At 43.2% G+C, this 25,465-nt stretch overlaps 1 protein-coding gene across 1 annotated transcript; it reads left to right on the top strand.

The window, feature by feature from the left end:
• The first annotated feature begins 2,587 nt into the window (after positions 1 to 2,587).
• On the top strand, positions 2,588 to 25,163 carry LOC138620749 (sodium/potassium-transporting ATPase subunit alpha-1). Its single transcript, XM_069698215.1, has 23 exons — positions 2,588 to 2,819; positions 13,469 to 13,582; positions 14,246 to 14,305; positions 15,367 to 15,468; positions 15,622 to 15,723; positions 15,852 to 15,965; positions 16,234 to 16,368; positions 16,669 to 16,786; positions 16,877 to 17,145; positions 17,229 to 17,537; positions 19,016 to 19,150; positions 19,483 to 19,678; positions 19,764 to 19,939; positions 20,094 to 20,230; positions 20,531 to 20,681; positions 22,178 to 22,346; positions 22,452 to 22,606; positions 22,706 to 22,829; positions 23,411 to 23,556; positions 23,647 to 23,777; positions 24,133 to 24,234; positions 24,397 to 24,488; positions 24,798 to 25,163. Exons 1-23 carry the CDS (start codon positions 2,808 to 2,810, stop codon positions 24,824 to 24,826), a joined length of 3,078 nt encoding a protein of 1,025 aa, XP_069554316.1. The 5' UTR covers positions 2,588 to 2,807; the 3' UTR covers positions 24,827 to 25,163.
• Positions 25,164 to 25,465: the final 302 nt, after the last annotated feature.

Here is a 25,465-nt window from a genome sequence, read left to right as displayed (position 1 = left end):
GAAGACTAGAGCGCCGTTTTGGAGATGCGTGATTAATAATCTTATTTTGAAACCTTATTTTTTTTAGTTTTGAAAGCGTAAACCGGTGTCGACGGGTTGGTCTCTGCTGCTGCTTTGAGCGAGACGGAGGAAAAAGAAGCTGCAGACAGACACTAACATGATCATGCCTTCAACCGCCCCCCCCCCCCCCCCACCACCTCAACAGTCCTGCCCTCCTTCACAAGCAGGGCCCCTGAACGTGCCTGTTGCTATGGCAACTCATTTAAGAGGCTCTCTTTCCCCTCTCTCTCTCCAACATCTAAATAAAATCTATGCTATTTATAGAGCGACACTGGCAACACGCGAGCTACACTTATCCACATGCACGGGCGTGACTGCGCTGACCAAAACAAAAACACGGCATGTCCACTGTGCACATGTATAAATGTACATGTATGAGCCGAAGTACACACTCTCGTCCTCACCAAATGCCAGGGCCTGCCGCTGGGTGTCCATCTGTGAATTAAGTCCACCTATGGCTTTGTTTGTTTCGCCCTGCATCATGTTTTTGAGAGAGATGAATGTCCTAAATGAACAAAGAGATACCTCGATAAGCAGGCAAAGAGCGCATGTGTGTGTTTGTGTGGAGATGAACTCCTTGCCTGGCAGAGAAATCTTCCCGTCACTGTTTGATCTATCTGGATTTGATCTTCTCAGTAGCTGCAGAGTGCTTTCTAGGTCGACTGATGAAGTCTATTAGAATACAGACAGTGAGTGGCATAGTCTTACCTATCAGGGTACAATAGCACTCCAATGGCGGGCTCATTCTGCCCGACCGGGTCGACTTCACGGTTGAAACGTAATCTATTACAGCCCGCTGATATGGCTGGTTAAAGCTGCAGACAGGAGGGCAGGGCCAGGATTTAGCAAACGCTGCAATTAGAAATTTAGAGATTTATAAGATATGAAGATCTGGTGGAGCTCTACGATGATGCATACGAGGCTGAGACTTTTCTTCCCTCTGTCCATACGTACTGCACCGCAACAAGTGACTGAATGTCTCTGGTCTCAGGCTTAGGTCCAGGGATGAAGGACTAAATCTCTCATTTGTGTTGTGGGATGAAAGGGTTTAAGAGCTCTCGGAACAGATGCAAATGGCCACAAGGGTGCTGCTGCTGGGATACTGTATAGAAAAAACTTGCTTAGCATTGGCTGCATTGTGATAATCAATGGGGTCTCTGCATGAACCCCCCCCCCCCCCCTCCCACCAATTCCCATCTCCACAGGTGGTGGCAGGTTTTAGGCAGCATCCTAGTGGTGGAGTGATCCAGAGTTGCAACTATTTGTAGCTCTTAGTGGAGAGAGAAATATGCTGGAGGAAACAATGGGCAGGGGCTCTGCTAGTCAGGGGGAGAGGGGGAATACTTTCAGGGGGCCGCAGAGCTAATAGGGGGGGGGGGGGCGTGATGTGGAATCCACAGCAGCACTGGTGATATTTGTGCATCATAAAACAACCAGACAGATGTTGAAACAGTTGACGTGGTGATGCATTGATGCTCTGCAGCCGCACCACCAGCGACATATTTGTGGCGTGACGACGACGGCGGCGTCGCTCAGATAAATCTGCTTTTGCAGCTCTGGATTTAGAGGCAGAGGGGTCAGAAGTTGGCGGCCCGCCATCAGCACGCAACAAGCTTGCCGAAGCAGCGGGGGGGAAAGGAGGTGTCTGGGAACCCAGCTGTTAAGCCGGGAGAGGTGGAGATGAATCAGGAGAGTGTGTGTGTGTGTGTGTGTGTGTGTGTGTGTGTGTGTGTGTGTGTGTGTGTGTGTGTGTGTGTGTGTGTGTGTGTGTTTGCTTAGTTGTAGGGTGGTAGGGCTGTTTTCAGTGGAGCTGAAGTTTAAAGCAGTAGTTCAACATTTTTAGGGAATAGGCCGACCTTATTCACTTTCTTGCCCTCTATTTACATGGTTGGATGATGAAAATGTAAAAGTTCCCCCCTTTTGTCCAAAATTCGATCTTCTTTTTTTGTTTTTGCATCTATCCGTAGCTTGTCTGTGTCTCTTTCTGGGATATACACTATATTTATAGGATAAGACCAGGGGCCCCCTGACCCATTGGGCCCTGGGTCCTTGGACCTGTGCCGGGTGGACCTGTTTAGCAGCTTTTTCTCCTATATTTAGTTTTTGTGCAAATATCAAAATATTAACATGCTTATTTTAAGGAATATGCAAAGATATTATATCACATTTAAAACAGTCACAAAACAGGGGATCACAGTAAAGTGTGTGTATGTGATGGTGTTTTTTCCCCCTCCCCATTGTTATTATTGTGTTCAGCTGCAACATTGTAACAGTTATTGATAATTTAGATGATATTTGTATCAAACTTCCATCATGTATGTGAATGTGTGTGTGTATGTGTGTGTGTGTGTGTGTGTGTGTCTTGCATGGCAAGCTAAAAAGGGAATAAAAAAAATAAAAAAAAAAGAAGAAAAACGCCCAGTAATGGAGGACGCCCCGCCTCCATTCGTGGGGTTACCATGGCAAACGTTGTCGACGTCACAATGGAAGGAACGCCGTCTATAAGTATTGGAGGGTCTGGAGCGGCGGTTTGCATGCTCGAATGTGTGTTCTGCAGGAGTGACACGTGCTGACGAAAAAAAATAAATAATAATAAAAAAAAAACACAAAAAAATAATAACAACGGGCATATCCAGGAGTTGTATTTTATTTTAATATTTTTTATTTTTTTATTGTACATAATTTTTAAGGTGGAGTTTTGTTTCAGAATTTCTACTTGAACTGGGAAGAATCTCATCTCAGCAACCATGGGACGAGGAGTGAGTATACTTCTTTTTTTCTCTCTCTCTTGTATTGCTCATGTTCAGCTATGTAGTGGAGAAATGTCATTTTAAAAGTTCGCCATTCAAACAAGTGGTTCAACTAAATCCACGCTGATCTGAAAGCTGTTGCTTCAAAGCACTTTAAGTGGCACTTCCGTGTTTTCTACCCTCAGAGCACAAGACTCCCCTTTTTTCTCGTTGTTTAAAGGCTGTCAGGGGGGGAAAACGGGTACTTGGAAATAAGTTTCCACAGCGCACAAAGATGCGCCTTGAAGCGGGTCGGTGTCCGGTTACATAACGGGATGTTCTCAAACGCCTGGACTGTCAAAGTTCGAGCTGCGACGTTGCAGCTGTGGAAATAACACCCGGTTGAGCTGCGAAAATAACGGTGTGCGTGGCCGCGGGGCTGAGTCGGAGTCCAAAAGTATCCAACACGAGGTGATGCCCTCCTTTGAGGAAGAACCTTTTGGTGTTTGGCGATTTTTATTTGATTTTTTTTTGGGGTCGCATTTTGCTCTTTTACTTCAGCAGCTGTGTGTTGTGGGAATAATGGCTTTGGCGGTGGGAGGGACATTTTCTCTGCTGGGAGCTTTGGAGCTCTGTGACCAAATATCTGAAACTTTATCTAAAGTCAGATCTGCACTCCTTCTAGGGAGAATATCTCTGACTGTGGCTGCTCTGCAGGGCGACACAGACACGGATAAAGGACATGCGGTGCAGTGAATGACATTTAAAGTGGTGTTTGTTGCAGGAATACAATGTAAGGGAGAACAGAAAGGTCATCACTCTTCTAAACTTCGTTTTAAAATATGAATTTTGCACCAACGAGCAATAGGAAGATCATTTTCATCATCGATTCATCTGCAGATTTTTTTTTCTTTATTATTTTGTTTGGTCACTAAAATGTCAACTGGTGTTTCCCATAGCCTTAGATTACAGCAAAAAATGTCCCGACATACAGTCCGCAAGCAAAATACATTCAGTTTAATATCATAGAGGATTAAAGGAACCAGAAAATCTTAACATTTAAGAAGCTAAAATCAGAAGATTTTAGCTTTTTTTTTTTTTTCTCAATAAAAGTCAACCAAAGCTTTTATCAAAATAGTAGGTGATTCATTTTCTTATGATCAACCAATTGTTGCAGCTTTAACTATCAATAAGCCATCACTGGCAGATCAATGAGAAGCGGTCACATGAATTGTCTTAAAGCTGTTGTTAAACACTGTAAAGTGAGGTTTTAAGCTCGGCAGAGAGATCACCATCTTTTCTTTCTTTGAAGGGCTCGTCGGCTTCTTTATTTTGTGCTTTGAACGAGTGACTTCACATGCCCTGCTATTTATCATAATCATTCAGCTGATCGTGTCAGGTCTGGACAAATCAGGCTGTCATGTGAAATGAAGAACGATACGGACCCGACCTGTTAGATTTACCGTCGGCTCTTCTGTTATTCCGCTGCTTCGTGTTATTTTTAGGCACAGCACAGCTGTTATTTTGCACAAACTTGATCTGAATGGGGTGAAATTGAACCCTGTTGTTGTATGAAATATCAGTAGTCGCCACACCCTGCCGTTCTGCGCAGCAGATTCACTCATTACAGATTCACCAGCAAGGGATGGAGAGGTGGATGAAGAGAGTGAAAGGGAGAGGAAGATGGAGTGAGAGATCTGGCGGGAGATGTGAGGCAGAATGGCTCATTCAGTCGCTTCCTCCTTTTCTGCTCATCAGTCTGAAACTCTCTCTTAGCTTCTTGGCTGCTGCTGCTTTTTTTTTCTTCTTCTTCTTTTCTCCCATATGTGATGAAAGCCATGCCCCCCCCCCCCCATTCAACCTCCCACTGCATCCCCGTCCTCTCCGACCCCTTCCAGTCCTCCTCTCCTCAGGGCTGGCACAGACAAATAGCGAGACTTGGAAGAGATAATCGCCACCACAGAGGCTTCCTGGTGTGAGGTGGAATGGACAGGAGGGGCAGGAGGAGAAGTTGTTCCACTGTAATGGAGACGAACTGGGGCAGTGGGAGGGAGCGCAGGTACGAGAAGAGCCAGTCCCCCCCCCCTGTGTTTCGGACATGCACTCCCCACTTGCTTCTAATATGAGATTACCCTTTTGCTGCCCTTTTCATGCTTTTTGGTGTTTTCTCATCACGTCCGCAGCATAGTGTAATAAACAGACAGAAGCAAGAGGGCTGAGAGGAGCGAGGGGAGGGATTCAGTGCTTCAGAGAGGGAGGTGTGTGGTGGTGGTGGTGGTGGTGGGGGGGGTATTAAAGAGAGCCAAGAGGCACCAGTTGCCGCATTGCCACTGTTGAACAACTCCGAACAACACAGACGTGAGGGGAGAAGAAGGCTGGTGTGCATTCATTTACATTAGAGAGGAGCAGGAAGCTGAAGCTGTCAATATTTGTTGTTTTCTTTTCATTAAAATATACATGCATTTTAAAATACAGAAACTGATGAGGAAAGGAACGGTACTTCTCCTCTGACAGCGATGCGGAGCAGGATCTGGGCGATAGCTGTCGAAGCTTTCAGGAGCCCGATGACGCGATTCCGACTCAATATTTTAAAATCTTACCCGAAGCAACCTTTTCTCTCCTTCCTCTATTACTGGCTGAATTATTAAAGTCTCGGCAGTTTAAGGATCATACATTCTGCAGTTGTCCCCTTTTCGGCCCTGCGTAGAGTAGAATACAACACTTTGGAGACATTTGTGCACTTTGCTGTTGCTGTAGTTGCATTTCACCCAACAACAACATATCTAACAATTCAAAGACAGGAAATGAATAAATCTGACCATCCTATTTTTTTTATCTTATTGCAAAGTTTAAAGGTACGTTAGATGTATAATAGGCAGATTAGCTCCAGAGAAGGACTCTAGTACAACCTGTCGCCACCATTAAAATCCTTACAAAGTATGTAGATTATGCGAGTGGAGTCTCAATTTTGAGTGAATTGATTTAACGGAGGCTGATGTCGCTTCTCCTCCCGCCTAAAGATGTCAGTGACAGTAAGAAAAAGAAGTTGGTCTGACTGCACTCGATCAAAACCCGGCTGCAGATTAGAGGCTCTGCTGGTTATTCTTCACACTCTTCTTCCCACTGTAAACTGACCTCGCATGTCACACTTTTATTATCAGCCAAAGAGGCACCCGACTCCACCTTCACACCCATTCCTTACAGTCCGTTTCCCCCTTGTTGTCTGTGTTTGTACCTGTTTTCCTTCTCTCTGTCCCCCCTCTCTTTCTGAGGATTTAACATTCTTTCCGCTTGGCAGTCATTGTGTATTAGCCAGAGCTTTTGTCACACACCACCCCTTGTCTGTTTCAGAACACCGTGTACTCCCCTCTCTCTCCCCTTCTTTTCCTTTTTTTACACTCCCTCGATCTGACTCCCTCTTTTTTCCCGCCTGCAATTCCCACTGCATCACTGTTGTGCCGTGTTTTATTTTATTTGCCTTTTCTCCCTTTTGCCTTTGCTTTACCGGTCTTTGCTCTCTGTCTCTCTGCACTCCTTTCCCATGCCAGCTCTCTCCTTCTCTGCCTCTGTTTGGCTTCGCAGCTTGAGCCGTGTGATTTGTTTTCTGTGGCAGTTCTTTGAATTTTCACTGCGAGCCTGTTGCTCGGCAAAAGTGGAACATTCACATTATAAAAAAATAATAACAAAACCCAAGAGCGCACTGCCTCTATGCAGCACGAGGAAATATGACATTTTGCCAAATGCAAGACATGTCCGTGTAGTGTTTCCTGAATCACTGGGTCGTTTGCTCATGTGATTATGACAACATGTAAACACAGGAAGTTCGAATATTCGAGGCAAATATATGTGACACAGTCAGCTTTTCCCGCTCTTAAGGGAAATTGTGCAACATGTAGGTATAGTGTCTTAGCTTGTTAAAGTCAGGGAGGTGTAGCCGAGGCCTATAAGTAAAAAACAAAACAAAAGAGCCATTGATTTACTTGTTCATTTTAAACTCCAAATTAGCCGCTCAGCTCTGCACTGACGTGTTTTCCTCTGACATGAAGATTACCGTTTTGTTCCAAATTGAAATATCGATGTGATGACAAAAAAAACCTGACGCTCCGCTTTAACTTTCATTTAACACTCTGATCTATCGGGAAATGAGAAATGGTTCCAGTTGTCTGCAGTGCTGGGTGAGTAAACTGCTGCAAAACAGTGGGCTGCTCCTTTAAATGTAATTTTCAACATCTCTGTGGCCTCCACACTCGAATGTAGAGGAAGGAAAGGATGAACTTTTGTCAAAGACTGAAGAGTTTTTCACGGATCCGCACACATTTTACTGCTTTTATACGGTCTCAGTATTGAACTTGAACCGCCGCTGTAAATGGCATCTAAGTGAGTTTGTCCATTTTTCAAAGCCGTGGTTGTGCGTCACCCTGGCAGTGGAGAAGTGCCCACCAAGTTTCAAACAACGGCTTTCATTCATTCATTCATTCATTCACTTTTGTTCTGTTTGGAAAAAAAAAAAAAAAAGCTGAAAGTTGCGCAGGACGTGAAGGGAGTGTTAAAGCGCCCCCCCCCCCCCCCGTGTAAATTAACACACTTCTTTCACCACTGAAACAGAAAAAGGGATGGACGGAGGAAATGGAAGGATACAAGAGGAGAGATGGAGGTGGGGGAGGAGAGAGAGGGGGGGACATGGGAAGAACGGGGGAAAGAGAGGAGGAGGAGGAGGAGGAGGGGCTGCAACATGTGACTCTGTCCATTCACATATCTCAAGAGGTGTGGCAATAGTCGCTGGTAGCAACCGGGCAAAGTCCCAGGACACTGTGTGTGTGTGTGTGTGTGTGTGTGTGTGTGTGTGTGTGTGTGTGTGTGTGTGTGTGTGTGTGTGTGTGTGTGTGTGTGTGTGTGTGTGTGTGTGTGTGTGTGTGTGTGTGTGTGTGTCTCTCTCTCTGCACAGTTGAATGAGCAGCTTGTGTGTCTGGCAAAAGACCCTGGCACCATGAAGGACTGCTCACAAGAATTCTGCCTGTAAAAACGGGTTTGGTTTTAAAATATGCGACTGCTTGACTGGACGCTCTCCTCTGATGTCCATTCGAGCCTTTAGGTGCTCTTCTCTCAGGCAAGGACAAAAAAAAAAAAAAAAAAAAAAGCAGAGAAGGGAGAAGAGGCTTCTGAAATATTGTAAAAGTTATTTTAAGAGCCTCGTTCTTGAAAGGATGCACTAATCCTCACTTTTTGTTTTTATCTTGACATTCCTCCTTCTGACTCTCTTGCTTCTCTTAAGAGTTCTTTCACACTGGTGTCACTGAACTTGACGTCACTGAATGAGTTATTTCAATCTGTAATCTCCACTAAGAATGTCCTAAAACATTATAAACCCTGCAGTCTGTTTGCCAGTTTCTGGACAATGTGGCTAATTTACAGACAAACACCCAAAAATACGCAACATTTTTGGTTGGAGTCCACTTTAAAATTCCCATAAATCTCTGCAAAGGCTAAAACAATTTCCTGTTTTGGTTGGTTGGAGTAATTGCTGGATTAAATAGTGCACACGTCTGTGGTCTTAACAGTCACATGAAACAATTTCTGATCCTTTTGTTTGTTTTTTGATTCAGATTTTATAGAAGAGGCACAAAAAGCTATTGTTCAGTGTCCATTAGGCTAAACGGTCTATTATGACATTTGGTTTTTTTTTTTTTTTTAGCATTCTTCTGTTTATTTCATTATGTCATCTTCGACTTTGAACGCTACCCTTCAAGGTTTAATTTAATTGTCTCCTGTTGAAAACTGCATAAAAGAAGAACATTTTTTCATGCACTGTAAACATAACAAACGCATAACTCGCATGCCAAGAAAGATGTTCAAAACGCACAACATAAATGTGCACTCATGCTTCCTGGTTCTCTGGAGCAGCACAGAAGAATGTAGAGGTGGCCCTGTCAGAATATCTGGTGCAGGACCTTTGTGTTAAAGGGTAAATAGTACTGATAAATATCATGTCGGTGAACTTCAATGGCATAAAACAGCCTCTCTGTAGCATATTGTATGGTGTTTGTGTCGACCTGTAAAAGAAGAAAAGGATCGGACGCTGTCCGTCTTGGACTTTTGATTTAATGTATGGTCACAGCTTTGCCAAGTAAGCCACTGGTCTGAGGGTTAAGTGCAGATGCAGCACACCGCATCATCACATTCATAATGTCTGGGCTGTCACAAACTTTCACCGGGAAGTACACGGGCCCATCCAATCATTTCTGTACAGCTTGAGCTGGCAGAATGCCTGACAGGTTTTCTGCAGCTTATTTTTAGAGGTGTGATGTATCACGCTGCTTATAAAGCATATAACAAGTTGACCTGTTGTGTTAGAAGTGATACCAAATGATCAGATGGGATTTTCCCTTAAAGGCTCTGCACACACACGGGCAGCGCAAACACAGAATGAAGCAGCAGTTGGGGATTTCTCAAGCCTCAATACATGTATTCAATACAGAACTGAGATGGAAATAGAGGAGAGAAACACAGTAGTCATGTTATCATCATTGTGATTTTTGTTCCTGTAAAGTGTTTCTCTGATTGTAAGTGACACATATCGGTGTTAAACTAATACTACTGAAGGATAGGAAAACTTTAGTTTCCAGGTGAGCTAAAGTTAAGATCTCAGTGTCACTTGAATGAACTTGTCAGTCCAATGCTGTGATTGAATAAACGGAGTCAGACGAAAGGCAGTGCTGAAATCACAGAGACATTTTCGACGGGTAACTTGACTCTTCAATTTGCTTCGTCTTTTAAAGGAAACATGAAGAGCAGAAGCAGGGGAGCCGTGCAGCAGCTCCAACTTCACTGGTGCTTGTCAGATATAAACAACTCCTGGATGAATGTGGGAGCAGCGTTGCTGAATATCAGCTTCCCTTCTTAAGTCGTCTGGGACGACGAGCTTTGAAATAGGTTCACATTTCTATTCTGGCATTTCCTCAGTGGTATTTCCAAATGTCACAAGTGAATTTATGAAGTAATACCTGAATGTATCAACATGTATTGTGTTCTGCTGTATTTAAGTGGTACATATAAACAGGAAACAATAAATATGTTTAGATGAGGCTCAGACAAATCCCTGTCATCCCTGTTGGAAACAAGTCTGCATTCCCACTTTGAGCTGTGGACCACTGTTTTGTGAATTATTTGCCGAAAGCCAGATGGCCCCTGGGGGCGCTCGGGGGCCCTCGGGGATCCAGAGGCCAAGATCTGGCCGCAGTGATCCAAAACCAGGCTCAGTGTTTTCCCAGCTTCGCCGGCTGGGGGGCTCGAGCAACAATAACAACATGTGCTGGGATCACACACTCTGCTCTGGTGACTCTATGGGAAACTTTAAAGGCTAACGCAGTAGAAAAACTATATTAGTTAGCATATTTCCATGACTAAGGCTGCCGGCAGGATGTCCATATTTGGTCATTATGTGTCCAAAACATAGCCTTCAAAATGGCTGCAGGAACAGTGTGGTGCTGCAAGCAGACAAACGGCTCATTAGCAGTCACTGTGTTTGGGCAGCCTTCCTCCCACCCTAACATGCCGACACCTCTGATCCTTGTACAGTGTTGAATTATTGATGATCCTGAACTGCTAATCGATGTTGGCTTCCAGTGGTGCGATCTCTTGTTACCTACCTGGAACCTTCTCCCTGTCTGTGATCAGCACACACCAAGACTTCTTCACCTGTTCAGTGATGTCACAGTGGTCTATAAGGGCTATAGACACTAACATGACCAGAGGGGGCGGTGTGGAAAAAGTTTGGTCTTATTATGCAGTGTAGATATAATTACATTTTGGTAATTCAACTATGAAGCCATTTATAGAAGTAGGAGTGCTTTAAGTGAAATGCTCCGATGTTTAGGTGAAGTTCACCTTCGTCTTGAATTAGTGCCAATTTGAACCAAAGACAAAGTGTGTCTTTAGTTTGGCATATAATTGTTTATATTCCAAAGTAAATAAAAATAAAATGAATAAAAATTGATCTAATCTAATAGTGCCAGATGGAAACTCTGTGGATCCCCAATGTTATTAAGATCCATCCTTCAGGCACCACGGATACCTGTGCCAAAAAACAAGAATATCAACCCCATGTGTGATGCTGGAAGAAAAGTCAGGCTTCATTTTCTGGAGAGCATTAATATCCACACAAAATCTAATACTAGTATATCAAATATTTGTTGAGATATTTTAGTCTGGATGTAAGTGGATCCCCTAAATGTCATCTTCTCAAGATGCACCTGCTTTTGGTTGATCTATTCAAATTAAATACCTAAAAAAAAAAAAAAAACAAGCCTTAAGTCTCTCCTGCTTATTGATGTGCAACATTGCCATCAATAAAAACCTCAAAACTTTGACACCTTTCTGTCATGTCGTGGTATATTTCATCATGTCACCCAGTCACAGGTTGCAGGATATTACTGTAGTTTTATTTGAGTCTATTGCCACATCGCCATTAGGGTTGTTGGTAGAAGGATGTTCATATCGTCATATATGAGGAGTGGCGACGCTGACCATCTGCTGTGGTGTCCATAAAGCAGCTCATTACACTCACCTCATTGTTCCTCCTGGAAGACAGCGGACAGGATGGAGGTGCTAAACGTCGTACGCAATCAACTAGCCCGAATGAGAGAAACGGTGGTTTTATGTTGGGTGAGCTATTTTAGTTTTAGTTTAGTTTTTTTTTTTATCTTTATAAATACTTTGATGTTCAGTTCATGACTTCACGCGTGCTTCTGCTGAATTGTATCTTTCAGGCTTTTGAAATTTCCCCCCAGCTCCTCTTCTTCTGTTCCCATCTCAGCTCCTTTCTCTTCCTCTCTATCTCACCTTCTCTCTGTGGCTCTGGCTCACGGCCATCCAGAAGACACAATCTTTTGTTGCTCCTTCAGCTACAGTGATAGTGAGGAGGGGCTGTCTGCAGAGGAGACAGTGGAGAGAAAGGGACAGAGGAGACTGTCAGTGCAAGACTTGATGGTGTGATAGGGGATGTCAAGTGAAAGACAAGGCACACAAATTAAGGACAATCTTCTTTTTTTTTTACTTCTTGAATTATTATTGGGGACCCTGTTAATGTGAGATCGGGGTCTAAACTTAGAGATATCCTGTTTATTTAAAATATTTTTGCCCACAGTGATTGAATTTGTGTCACTGTCGGGGTTAAAATCAACAAAATGTCCCCAAGTGTGATTACCAGTAAATGACTCCAGTCTGGTTTATTTTTCCACTCCGGAGTTTAGCTGAGGTACAGGACTGCTGAGGTTATGTTTAGAAAAGCTGTTGGTGTGAATGAATGCAGCTCTGTGTGTTTAAGCCTGAGACAGTGACACCCTTTATTGAAAAGTGGGGGTGTTTAAACAAGTGAAATTACCCAGCAGCCTAATCTGTCTCGGCAAGCAATCTTATCTTCCAATGGACTGAAAACCACAAAATGCTCGCTCCTCCCTTATTTCCTTATTGGTGTGAATGTCCATCTTGAGCATGACTGATCCTTTAAAACCTGAAAAAGAGTGTTTTTTTACTGTCCAAAATATTCTGCTGATCAGTAAAACCTTGCAGTTTGTGTTAATCACTGCCGGAGCAGGATGTTAAAATCTCCCTTCTGTACGGATTAGTCCGAATTAAACATCAATAATCCAAGTACATACTCATGTGAGACAGCATGCACAGCAAGCAGTCTAATTGCCAGGTGATGTAACTCGAAGTTGGGCTGAAACCAGATGGAAAATTGTTTATGAAAAAGCCACTTTTCCAACAGAAAGCCTTTCAGAAGTTTGCACATTCTGACAAAGTGTATCCCCATGGAGACCTGTTTGCAGTGACAGATGGCACGGGTGTCCACAAAGCCAGCATCCAAGATTTTCTTCCACTCTGCTCGTCCGACAGGGCTCTTTATATTACAACCTAACAGTGTGTGACAACATGAGGTGTCCTTTTTTTTTTTTTTTTTTTTTTATCATTGGCTGTCTGTTAAAGTTCGTGGCAGTTTGCCCAATTTGAGCCACGGTTTTCTCAGTTTTAGATCGCGGTGTGTTTGCTCTTCTTTTCTTTAAATCTAAGTGCAAGCTGCGCAGAGGTCTCACAAGTAAACAAAATGTTCTTTTAAAGGATTGTAAGTAGCTAATCTTAAAAAAATAACAAATATGCAGATAAAAAAAAAAAGTCTTATATTTTATTCTTTTTGTGCCAATTAATGGGCTGGATAAAGAGCTGTTGCCTCAATTAAATTTATTGAAAAAAATTATCGAGTTAATAGACCTTTGAGCATCATTGGCACCGCAGTATCCATAGTAACACTTTAGAATATCCTCCCTGTGTCATAACTTTAATCAAATATTTTCCAAAGCTTGCGTGTTGCAGACAAAGTGCTCTACAAGCACCATCAGAGGCAAAAATAAATAAGGAAAACATTCCTAAGCAGCTCATTGCCTGTGACCAGGTTGCCATAACAAAAAAATAAAGCACATGTCTGACCCTTCAGGTTGCTCAGTTGAAAGAACCCGTTGTGCTTTTACTGCCTACATTGTATCTCAGCTCCTCGTTTCATCTGAAGGCAGCGTTGCGCATCACCGATATCAGCCGGTGCTGTAATAATGGTGGGTTAGCTTGAGCCGGGAGATCATCCGGAGTTATTGCTCTCACTAAACTGTCTCTCTCATTTGGATTTCCAGGAAGGACGAGAGCAGTATGAGCTGGCTGCGACCTCGGAGCAGGGTGGCAAGAAGAAGGCGAAGGGGAAGAAGAAAGAGAAGGACATGGACGAACTGAAGAAGGAAGTGGATATGGTGAGCTTCACTTCTGTTTGTTGGGCTGTCCTTTCGCCTCAGGACCTCTTCCTCTGATTGTCCTGTCTCCTGCTCTCCACTGGAACATCCCATCCTCTCCATTGTGTTGGTTTTATGGTCTTCTACCTCTCCTCCCTTCATGTACCTCTTCTTGGCAGTTGCCTCTCATGTAAACACATTGAAGAACTAAAAATACCAAAATTCAAGTCCAAGTTGAGTAAGTAAGAAAGACAGTTTGATTTCTGGATCCACCATTGCTTAGTTAATTTGTCATAAATTCATTTCTAGGTTTCACTGTATTCACATGCCTTTAAATGATTGTTCTTTTTTCCTCCTCCTATCACTGCCCACTCATCCTTTTTGTTTTTTTCCATCCCTTCTTTTCTCTGCCTGACTCCCTCCTCCTCTCCCTCTCTTTCTTCTTCCCTCCCCGGTGTCTTTTTGTTTGTTGTTCATCCGTTCATTCCCCCACCCTCTTCATCTGTGACTGTCTCTGTCATTGACGCAGCTCCACCTTGTGAGAGGTAGTCATTGTAGAATGAAAGGTCAGCGCACAATGTGCTGTAAATGTCACTGGCTTATAACATATTGAACCCACACATACATATCGTCTCACAGGCATGAACACTGGACTGATGCCACCTTGTCTCTGTGTCCCTGCAGGATGATCACAAGCTGACCCTGGATGAGCTCAACCGCAAATACGGGACAGACCTCTCCAATGTGAGTGAGATGGAGAGGGAAATGTGCTGCGTGTGTCTGTGTTTGATTTGAAACGGGTGTCTCACCTGCAGCTTTAAAAGTCACAGTGACAGCAAATTCTGGAAGCCAATGTTCTCGTCTCCAAACTCCGGCATCGTAATGTGATTATTGGAGTATTTTTTTGAGAGCGGCCAAATTCATCATGGAGATTTGATAAAGATCAAATATCAGCTGCATGCTGGCTGCTGTTTGCCATTAACTTCCATTTTTCTCTCCAGTCTGACAGTTGACATTCAGCTGATGAATGATTAATGAGCTCAGATGAATGAAACATAGGACTTTGTTTAAGGAGGGGAGAGATCTTCTCTCAAATCATGGAGGAAGAGTTATTGAGAGTGTGACCAGTTGATACGGGCCGAGCACTCGCAGGGTTGATGAAGCAAAGAGTGGTGATCAGGAGCGAGTGGATGGGAAGAGGAGGAGGAAGGAAAAAGGACCTATGGCTTTTTTTTTAATGACCTCAATATTTATTTATTGATGCAGATTTCTCCATCCATTTTAGTCAATCATCACCATCAATTCAATCACACACCAAGCAGCCTTCTCTCCTCATATGCAAATGTGCTCCTGGACATGCAAGAGAGATCAAGGAGAATATATAATCAGTGCCTCTAACGAACTGGGGTCTCTCTCTCTCTCTCTCTCTCTCTCTGTGCATGCCTGGTGGTGAATAATTTATTTGGCCACAGAAGCCCCTTCTGCCCTGATTTCATATGATCCTATTTGCCTCATCTTCTAATGTCCTCTTCCACTCTCTGCTCTTCTTCATTCTGCTGCTTACCTGCTGATGAAGGAAATGCTTTTTGTTGTTGTTGTTGTTGTAGATGCTGTGTTGCTAGGCAACTAGTAGCACCTACTGTCACCTGTGGACTTAAGTAGACAACAGTGTACATGTGAGGCTGGCTGGCAAACAATACTGATAACTTCCAACATGTCAGCTTGACAGACAACAATCAGACAGTTGACACGGGGCAAAGTTTTATCGCCACGGTAACTTAATCTTCATCGTCTCCTCATGTCAGGGTTTGACCAGCGCGAAGGCTGCCGAGATTCTGATCCGTGATGGGCCCAATGCCCTCACTCCTCCTCCCACCACCCCAGAGTGGGTCAAGTTCTGCAAACAGGTAAAATCAGACCATGTCTCTTGCACAGTTGATATTGATGCTGTTTAGCTGCCGTGTTAAAGTACAAAAACGGCCTCGGGCTCGGAACAAATTGAGAAGGTTTGTACTTTAATTTCAGATGTGTAAAGTCACTCCTAATGTGTTTCCCTGCAGATGTTTGGTGGTTTCTCCATGCTTCTGTGGACTGGGGCCGTCCTCTGTTTCCTGGCCTACGGTATTCAGGTTGCAATGGAGGATGAACCTGCAAATGATAATGTAAGAAAAGCTCCTTCAAATATCTGAATGTAATGTCTCAGTGGTGTGTCATTTCAGAAGATATTGATGAATTTATGAGGGCAAAGCAGGAGGGTTTTTTTCTAAATGCGCTGCTTTGATGTTCACAGCTATACCTGGGTGTTGTGCTCTCTGCTGTCGTCATCATCACTGGTTGCTTCTCCTACTACCAAGAGGCCAAGAGCTCCAAGATCATGGACTCCTTCAAGAACCTGGTCCCACAGGTGCCCCTCACATTTTCAACCATGTTTCATGACATAGCACTACGCTGAAATCCGTACTGTCGTCATGTCACCACCGTCTTAATTCAAGTTCTCACCCTGTCATTCTCTTGATCCGGATCTCATTCTCCTGTTGAATAATTTAGATGCTAATAAAAACCATTATTTACATTATGTTAAAACTATTGGCCTTTGTCTGCAGGATGTGGAAACAAAACAGTCTCACTGTGTCTTACACAAGTGTCTGTCTCTGTCATGTCTTGTCTTGTAGCAAGCCCTGGTCGTCCGTGACGGCGAAAAGAAGAGCATCAACGCTGAGGAGGTGGTGGTCGGAGATTTAGTGGAGGTGAAAGGAGGAGACAGGATCCCTGCTGACCTGCGAATCATCTCTGCTCACGGCTGCAAGGTGGCTGCTCCTGAGACGAGTTATTTCCTCCATTCTACGACTCACATTTCAGACATTTGACCTGAAAACCATTATCAAAACCTTGACTTTGAATTGCAGTCTGCTGCAATTCAAAGTGCCATTTGACCTGAATCTGCCAATCATCCCACAGTAACACAGAGAAAAAGTCTGTTTTCCTCCCTTTAGAAATTCATCTTTTGGCAGCCTTTTGATCAGTTTTATATTTTTTCTGAAGGCGGACGTATCCACATTGTTTGTCTTGTTTCTTCCATCACTCACAGCCACTTTCTCATTTCGCAGGTGGACAACTCCTCTCTGACCGGCGAATCAGAGCCCCAGACTCGTACTCCCGATTTCTCCAATGAGAACCCGCTGGAGACCAGGAACATCGCTTTCTTCTCCACCAACTGTGTTGAAGGTGTGATGCCAGGATACATCAACGCCATTCAGAGACAGAGCAGCATGTTGTTGTCGTGGTGGATCACAAACTTATCTAACCCTTGTACAGGAACCGCCCGTGGTGTCGTGATCAGCACCGGAGACCGTACCGTCATGGGTCGTATTGCCACTCTCGCCTCTGGGCTGGAGGTCGGGCGCACCCCAATCTCCATTGAGATTGAGCACTTCATCCACATCATCACCGGTGTGGCCATCTTCCTCGGTGTGTCCTTCTTCGTCCTCTCCCTCATCCTCGGATACACCTGGCTGGAAGCCGTCATCTTCCTCATTGGTATCATTGTGGCCAACGTGCCAGAAGGTCTCCTGGCTACTGTCACTGTGAGTCCGGCTGTTTCATGTGTGTTAAAGATCCAATCCAGGATTACTGAACTATTTACTGACCCCAGCAATCACATCTCCAGGTGTGTCTGACCTTGACTGCCAAGCGTATGGCCAAGAAGAACTGCCTGGTGAAGAACCTGGAAGCTGTCGAGACGCTGGGCTCCACCTCCACCATCTGCTCAGACAAGACCGGCACCCTGACCCAGAACAGGATGACCGTAGCCCACATGTGGTTCGACAACCAGATCCACGAGGCCGACACCACCGAGAACCAGAGTGGCACCTCCTTCGATAGGAGTTCGGCCACCTGGGCTGCTCTGGCCAGAATCGCCGGACTTTGTAACCGCGCCGTCTTCCTGGCTGAACAGTCCAGCATTGCCATCCTGAAGGTGGGATTTGTTTACTGTCCTTTCCTCTGTAGCAGCTGTATTTCTCTTCCTGTTTATTTCAATGAATAATACCAAATAATAAGCCTTTTTGTGAGACGTCTACCATCTTTCATCCTTTGTTCAACAACCAGATCGGTTTCTCTGTTTAGTTTGTGTTCTCATTATGAGGGCAGGAGTAGAAGTCCTCTTTTGCTGTCTCATTTTTCCATTTGAATGTGTTCTTATTCAAAGAATTACAAAATTATAGTATATAGTATTGTAGGTATTTTCCAATATTGGCTTCACTTCATCCTTAGTAATACCGACACCTGTTCACGTGTTCTCCATGGACGCTGCTTATTCTCATTGTTCAGATCTGACAAAGGACAAGTCAAGAGACTGATTCAGATTTCTGAAAGGAAATATAATGCTACTGCAGCTGTAGTGCATATTTCTTCAATTTTTCAGTGCAGGATAAAACAGGTTTTTGGACATATTTCTGAGAAGAGGGCCTCTGGTTCTGCTCCTCTGTGTTGGCGTTTGCAGTGGGCTGACATTGCCAGGAGATGTGCTGCCATCCTCCACGGTGCACTTCTGACCAAAGTGTGCCATAGCTCTGACAAGATTACGATAAATGCTAGTTTCTTCTCAAAAATTGGAAGCTAGTTAACATTTAAACATTTTAAATGAAGGAATGTTCAAACTTTGGTGTCCGTTTGGCCTTAAAAAATGAATATTTCTCTCTCTATATATTAACAAAGAATGATTTTGGATCTTTTATAACAAGTATTGAAAAATTGTAAAGAAGAAAAATGGAAACAAAATGTCTCAACGTGTAATTTTGATTTTATTTAGCTTTACCTCTACTACGATGTACAACTCTGACAAACAGGCTTGTTTTCCAGTTCATATCACTCCCTGGAGTGCACACACGCATGTTGTAACTCCAACCCCCAAAACACACAGCAACACACACACACACACACACACACACACACACAGATATGCATATGTCTCTAGGTGCCCAGACTTTCCTATGAGCCCAGCTTCTGGTTTTCACCCTGTGTTAATAACCTGTTAACGTGCATGTGTGTACGCGTATCCATGTGTGTTCATCATGTGTCTCTAATTACCAGTCATTCTCTCACCGCTCATTATTTTTCCTTCAGTCGCTGTTACAAGAGTGAGAAATGAGTAAACATGGGGTTGTGTTTTTATCAAGGCCAGTAATTATGATTGAACATTTTTTTTGTTGAAAATTAGCATTTTTCTCTCGTGGCCTGCTTCCCAAACAAATGTCTCTCACATCTCATGTTTCTGTATTGTAGTTGGATACAATTAAGTGTGTAATATGCGTGCCTTGTTACATTTTGTGTCCCAAGGCAGTTACAGAAATGGTTATGGAATGAGCAATTGTAATTTAATTGAACAAAACCAACTGAACTTTTCGCTTTCGTGCCTATGATTAATGCTCTCCCCTCTCCGTCCTCCTCCACCAGAGAGATGTGGCCGGCGACGCCTCTGAGTCGGCTCTGCTGAAGTGCATTGAGCTGTGCTGTGGATCAGTCCAGGAAATGAGAGACAAAACCCCAAAAATCTCTGAGATCCCTTTCAACTCCACCAACAAGTACCAGGTATTAAAATGACCAAAGAATAACTTTGTTTAAATTTTGTTTTGAAATGTCCTGCTCTGACTGAAACATTCAATGTCGGGTTATTTGACATGCAGATAGTACATCAGCAATGCAACATTTTTGTAGAAGGACCTTGAGAGAAACTCAGCCTCGCAGGAAATCTTTTTGACTTTTAGGAACATGTTCTCTGCTAATTGTTAAAAGTAACTTTTCTGCTTATTCCCTGATAAAGCTTTTGGAAAAGCTTAAATGTCAAGGAGTGCCATAAATACCAAGTTTTTTTTATTCCTTTGTCAACTGACCTGATTTTATTTATTCTCATGTACGCTTAGCTTTCCATTCACAAGAACTCATCATCTGAAGGAGAGTCGAACCATCTGCTGGTGATGAAAGGAGCCCCGGAGAGGATTCTGGACCGCTGCTCCACCATCATGCTGCAGGGCAAAGAGCAGCCACTGGACGACGAGATGAAAGACGCTTTCCAGAATGCTTATCTGGAGCTGGGAGGACTCGGGGAGAGAGTACTGGGTAAGGGCAGACGTGTGCTGCTAATTAGATTAGTGAATTAATAAAGCGAGCTGAAACTCAAACAACCACCACATGTCCCATCCAGGTTTCTGCCACTTCAGCCTGCCTGACGACCAGTTCCCAGAGGGCTTTGCTTTTGACACTGAAGAGGTGAACTTCCCCACTGAGAACCTGTGCTTCATCGGCCTCATGTCCATGATCGACCCTCCTCGCGCCGCTGTGCCCGACGCTGTGGGGAAATGCAGGAGTGCTGGAATCAAGGTATGCTCACGAAGAACGCGAGGAAACAGACATTTTTAGACCTGTTCTTTCTGTCCCTTAAAAATGCCCTTAGTGCTCATGATTTTATATTTTGGCTTAATAAATGTGAGACTTGATTGACTGAACTAATCAGAACAAACCTCCCTTCTCACAGGTAATCATGGTTACAGGTGATCATCCAATCACAGCTAAGGCCATCGCCAAGGGTGTGGGCATCATCTCAGAAGGCAACGAGACTGTTGAAGACATTGCTGCACGTTTGAACATCCCGGTCAATGAAGTCAATCCAAGGTAACAACGTGGGCCAAAGTACAGAAGTAGTACAAACTGATTATAGTTATTATGGAAATAAAAATCAGGGCTACATGTGGAGTACCTCACAATCATATTCTGGGTCCTATTTAGTTCCAAATATGACAATAACTTTTCCTAAATCTGTTTAATCCGAAAAGGATCTGATCCGAGTTAAAATGTTTGTGTTTTTCACCACGATCACTATTGCAAACTATAATTTCCCTCTGGTTCTGCAGAGAACTGTGTAACAACTCTATCTGTGTGCGCGAGTTAAACTGAACACTGTATTTCCTCCAGGGATGCCAAGGCCTGTGTGGTCCACGGTGGCGACCTGAAGGATTTGTCCGCGGAGCAGCTTGATGATATCCTGAAGTACCACACTGAGATTGTTTTCGCCAGAACGTCCCCGCAGCAGAAACTGATCATCGTGGAGGGCTGCCAGAGACAGGTAGAAACAAAACCAGTGTGTGAGGTTGTGTTTTTCTGTGCGTGTCCTGGATGGGATTTTCCTGCTCTGTTGAGTTTCCTGTTTTGCAAACGCAGCATGTGTCTGTGCCTTATTATTTAAATGCATGAGTGAATATTTCATGTTCCTAACCCCTAATGCTTATTTATGATTATTGCTTTGGTCTGATGACTAAGCTGGCAGAATAATCAAAAATAACATCTGTGAAGCTGTGAGCTCACGTGAATATTCATGAGTGCATCAGAAGGCAGAGCGAACTCTTTTTAGTGTTGTGTGGTCTTTGACTGTGGATTTATTTATTTATTTACATGTTTTTGATCATTATTGTCTGATCACTGGTCACAGTGAAATCCACTGGTCCTCTCTTTAATACAGTTTGGATTCAGCTACTTTAAAACTCAAAAGGTCACAGGAGATGTCTGTCAATAATAACCCAAGTGCAGCCAAAACTCTGCATAAAGTTGCAGATCTAATTAACATAATGTATTCCAATGCAGCCAACTTGTTTCCTGGAGGGGGAGAGGGAGGGAGATTATTGATGACTGACTTCATTTCATTTTTGGAGCTCAGTAACTTCAATTCAATTCAATTCCTCAGTAACGCAGCCACAAAGACTTGTCCGAGTTATTTGCAGGGCAGCATTAGCTGACTGTAATATTATATGACTGTTATATTTCAAATGTCTTGCCCATTCAGTGTGAATGTACATCAGTGGGTACAATGAGTTATGGTCGGTGTAGTTTACTGGCGCACATTTACTGCACGGCTGCAAAAAATAAATAAATAAATAAATAAAGCAATGTTTCGGAGAACTGTCAGATTTAATCTTCACTCTGTCCTTGATTAAAAAAACGGAGCTAGTGAGTTGTTTATTTACTTGAATGGGGCCTGCAATATTGACCCTGTGTGGAAAACTAATAACCCATATCAATATCTAAAAATGACAAATATTAGAAATGCAATTTTCTTCGAAGGAAATTCCGCAGGCTTTTCATCTGTTGTCACATCCTATAATTACATTCAGCAACGTGCCCTCACAGCTCAGATCCCACCTCAGTCTCTGATTCACTTTCATCAGAGCTGTCAGCTCTGTCAAGTAGATCATTTTCTTTCACACAACAATAAATTACTCTACATTACTATCAAATGGAAATTTCACTCAAAAGCAAGAATGAGGGCTTTTCCATGAGAAGAAAGTGACAAATGTTAGCTTGGATTTAATGTGTGTATATATATATACACATAAATCAGCTTGAATTCTTACCTCAGATAAAGTCAAATATTTATTTTGTGGAGAGAAAGTGTTGCAGCCTTTTCTACTTATTTTAAACAGAATTGTGTCATTGTGTCTTTTCAAGTGAAATAATTTCAGATCAACCAACACTTGTAGTTTTTTTCCTCATCCAACGGTTGTTATAATTTAATTTTCTTAAATTTTTTTTATCCTTGGAACACTTTACTCTTCCCTCTGTCTGCAGGGAGCCATCGTGGCCGTGACAGGTGACGGTGTGAACGACTCTCCGGCTCTGAAGAAGGCTGACATCGGTGTTGCCATGGGTATCGCTGGATCTGACGTCTCCAAGCAGGCCGCCGACATGATCCTGTTGGACGACAACTTTGCGTCCATCGTTACAGGAGTGGAAGAGGGTAACAGATTGTACTTAATATGATACTTAAATTGTTCAGGTTAAAAAGCATTGAAACCATCAAAACATTGTCTGTATGCACTTTCTTGTGTTATATTCTCAATAGGCCGTCTGATCTTTGACAACTTGAAGAAGTCCATCGCCTACACTCTGACCAGTAACATCCCTGAGATCACCCCCTTCCTCCTCTTCATCATCGCCAACATCCCTCTGCCCCTGGGAACAGTCACCATCCTCTGTATTGACCTGGGAACTGACATGGTAAAATTTAATTTCTTTTTTTTTTTTTTACTTGTAAAAGGTTTTCTCAGTTCTTATGTCAGCTTGTTTTGCTGATTGGTGCCGTGTTCTTCCTCCCAGGTGCCTGCCATCTCCCTGGCCTATGAAGCAGCTGAGAGCGACATCATGAAGAGACAGCCCAGAAACCCCAAGACAGACAAACTGGTGAACGAGAGGCTCATCAGTATAGCCTACGGACAGATCGGTAAACAAACACTTTTCTCAGCCTTGAGTTAAATCAGAATTTAACAAACACATCACATTAACCGAACCACAACCAGAAGTTTAGTATCCAGGGTTTTTTGTGGACAGGCAGTTCAGTATCTGGGTGGTCCACGATAACAAGAGGAGTGGCATGCACCATAAATAGACCTGAGCTGATAAGGAACTTAAGTGTAAGCGTGTTGTGTGATGATAGAGCAGCACCGCTGGCTTTTTAGTTTTCCCTCTTTGGTAATAAAGCCAGGAATAGGTTTGACCCCTCTGACTGTTGTAGACTCCCTATAAGAGCAGAATACAAGAAAATAAATCTGATTATTTTCAGTGCTCCTTTTTATTGAAATTTTTCATCCCCTTTTCATTATTAAGTGAATTTCACAAATTGTTTTATGAACATTGTTACCCACAATAAAAAAAAAAGAGTATAATTTCAACCAGCAAGTACTTTCAAATTCAAATTTTCTCTGATTTTGTTTTCATCGGCAGACTATACAGAATAACGCTGATACAGTTTGGTGTCAGGTTTCCAATTTAAAGCCTTCATCCAACCACATCTGCCTCCTGCAGGTATGATCCAGGCTCTGGCTGGCTTCTTCACCTACTTTGTGATCTTGGCTGAAAACGGCTTCCTGCCTGCCACGCTGCTCGGCATCAGAGTATCCTGGGATAATAAATACGTCAACGACCTGGAGGACAGCTATGGACAGCAGTGGGTCAGTAACATCAATCAAAAAGGCCACATCTAAAGGACATAATTGGACCATCCTCATTTGGTTTAAACTATAATGTGTTCTCTCTGTCAGACCTACGAGCAGAGGAAGATTGTGGAGTTCACCTGCCACACAGCCTTCTTCGTCAGCATCGTCATCGTGCAGTGGGCCGATCTGATCGTCTGTAAGACCAGGAGGAACTCTGTCTTCCAACAGGGCATGAAGTAAGTACAACATCCACTCTTAATCCTCAACCAGCTCTAAAGTATTCAGGACTTTATCTGTGGATGTTTCAGACGGAAATACAGTCTTTCCTCCGCCATCCCGAATGTCTTGACTCTTTTTCCACATCGTACCAGCTGCTCAGTTTGTCTGCAAACAACTCCAGTTGACCTCTGTGTTTATTTTGGGCCTTAAGCTGGATGAACTTAAAAGGCACCCTGACTGTGGTTAACATCAGTTCCTTGACTCAGTTTTGGTGCTTTAAAATGGCACCAACATCATGAAACTCTTTGCTTTGTCCCTCAAATTTGTCTTATGTGGGTCTTAAGTTTATTTCACTTCTTCTGTCTGTTTCAGGAATAAGATTCTGATCTTTGGGCTCTTTGAGGAGACGGCCCTGGCTGCTTTCCTCTCCTACTGTCCAGGCATGGACGTCGCCCTCAGAATGTACCCTCTCAAGTGAGTAAAGCTTTAAAAACTCCCCCTCCAGAAACCACCAAAAAGCCCTGCACATATCTGACTGCCTACTCCACCTACCACATGTTGTTTTGGGCTCTGGATCAGTTTCTCATCTCATTTTGTGTGTGTGTGTGTGTGTGTGTGTGTGTGTGTGTTTTCCAGGCCCAACTGGTGGTTCTGCGCCTTCCCCTACTCCCTGCTCATCTTTATCTATGATGAAATCCGTAAGCTGATCCTCAGACGCAGCCCAGGAGGTGAGTCCAGAATCCATGCTTTTATTATCTTGTATTTTCCTACTTCTCTTTTTTTGTTGTTTCTCCACATCTGCTGCCTATTTCTCTCCTACATCTCCTTTCTTTTTTTTTCTTTTTTTTCCTGTGACAAGCGGATCATTTTTAAGTCTGGCGCAGGCATTCAAACTTCGGCCTCTTTTTTAAATCTTCACTGTCACCCACCAGTCTCTTTCTGTGCTTTTGAATGAAGTATTCGGTGAAATACATCCATCCTAGCCAATAAGTTGCCTCTAAATCTTGTGTGTTTGTTTTCTCTCCCTGTTTGTCTAGGCTGGGTGGAACGGGAGACCTACTATTAAAGACCCGTCAGCCTGTCAGTCCATTCAACTCGCATCTTCTCCTCCACTCCCGTCTTTGCATGAATATTGTCTTGCTGCTCGGAATAAAATTTTAACCTATGTGAAAAAAAAATTGGAACGTGTTTTTATATTAGGAAATGCTTGATACTACTATTAGACAAATACTGAGATGGAACGTGCTGATGATGATGTTGATAAATGATAATGCTAATAATGACATGAACACTGAACAATGACATGACTATGTGTGCCTTGTTTCTGAAACAGGACCAATTTTATACATGTTTTTAACAGTTATAAACGTTCAATAAAAATGCGCTCGAGTCAGGTCCCACAAGTGATTCCTGTCCTCATTTATCGTGTCTGCTTGTGTCCCATGAGAAGTTTCTTGGAGCAAAACTCAAACTGAATCCCTAAAATATACTATAAACAAAATTTTGCATAAGTGTTGTGCAAGATTTTGATGAATTTATCAGCAGCAAACTCTTTAGCTGAGCTTATATTCATGAAGATAATAAGCCAACATTTTTTACCCCATTTATTTTTGATTTGTGTAGACATTTTCTGCTTAATGTTTATTAATATATGAAGCTGCGTGGGTTTTTAAATAATGTCACGATAACCCATGAGAAAGGATAG

Source organism: Brachyistius frenatus, unplaced genomic scaffold (genome assembly GCF_029030835.1).
Source record: "Brachyistius frenatus isolate BFR_SWC_R1_liver_20210118 unplaced genomic scaffold, ASM2903083v1 Contig_26, whole genome shotgun sequence".
Lineage (NCBI taxonomy): Eukaryota > Metazoa > Chordata > Actinopteri > Embiotocidae > Brachyistius > Brachyistius frenatus.
Note: the sequence above shows the minus strand (reverse complement) of the source record. Positions and strands in the feature narration are given on the sequence as shown.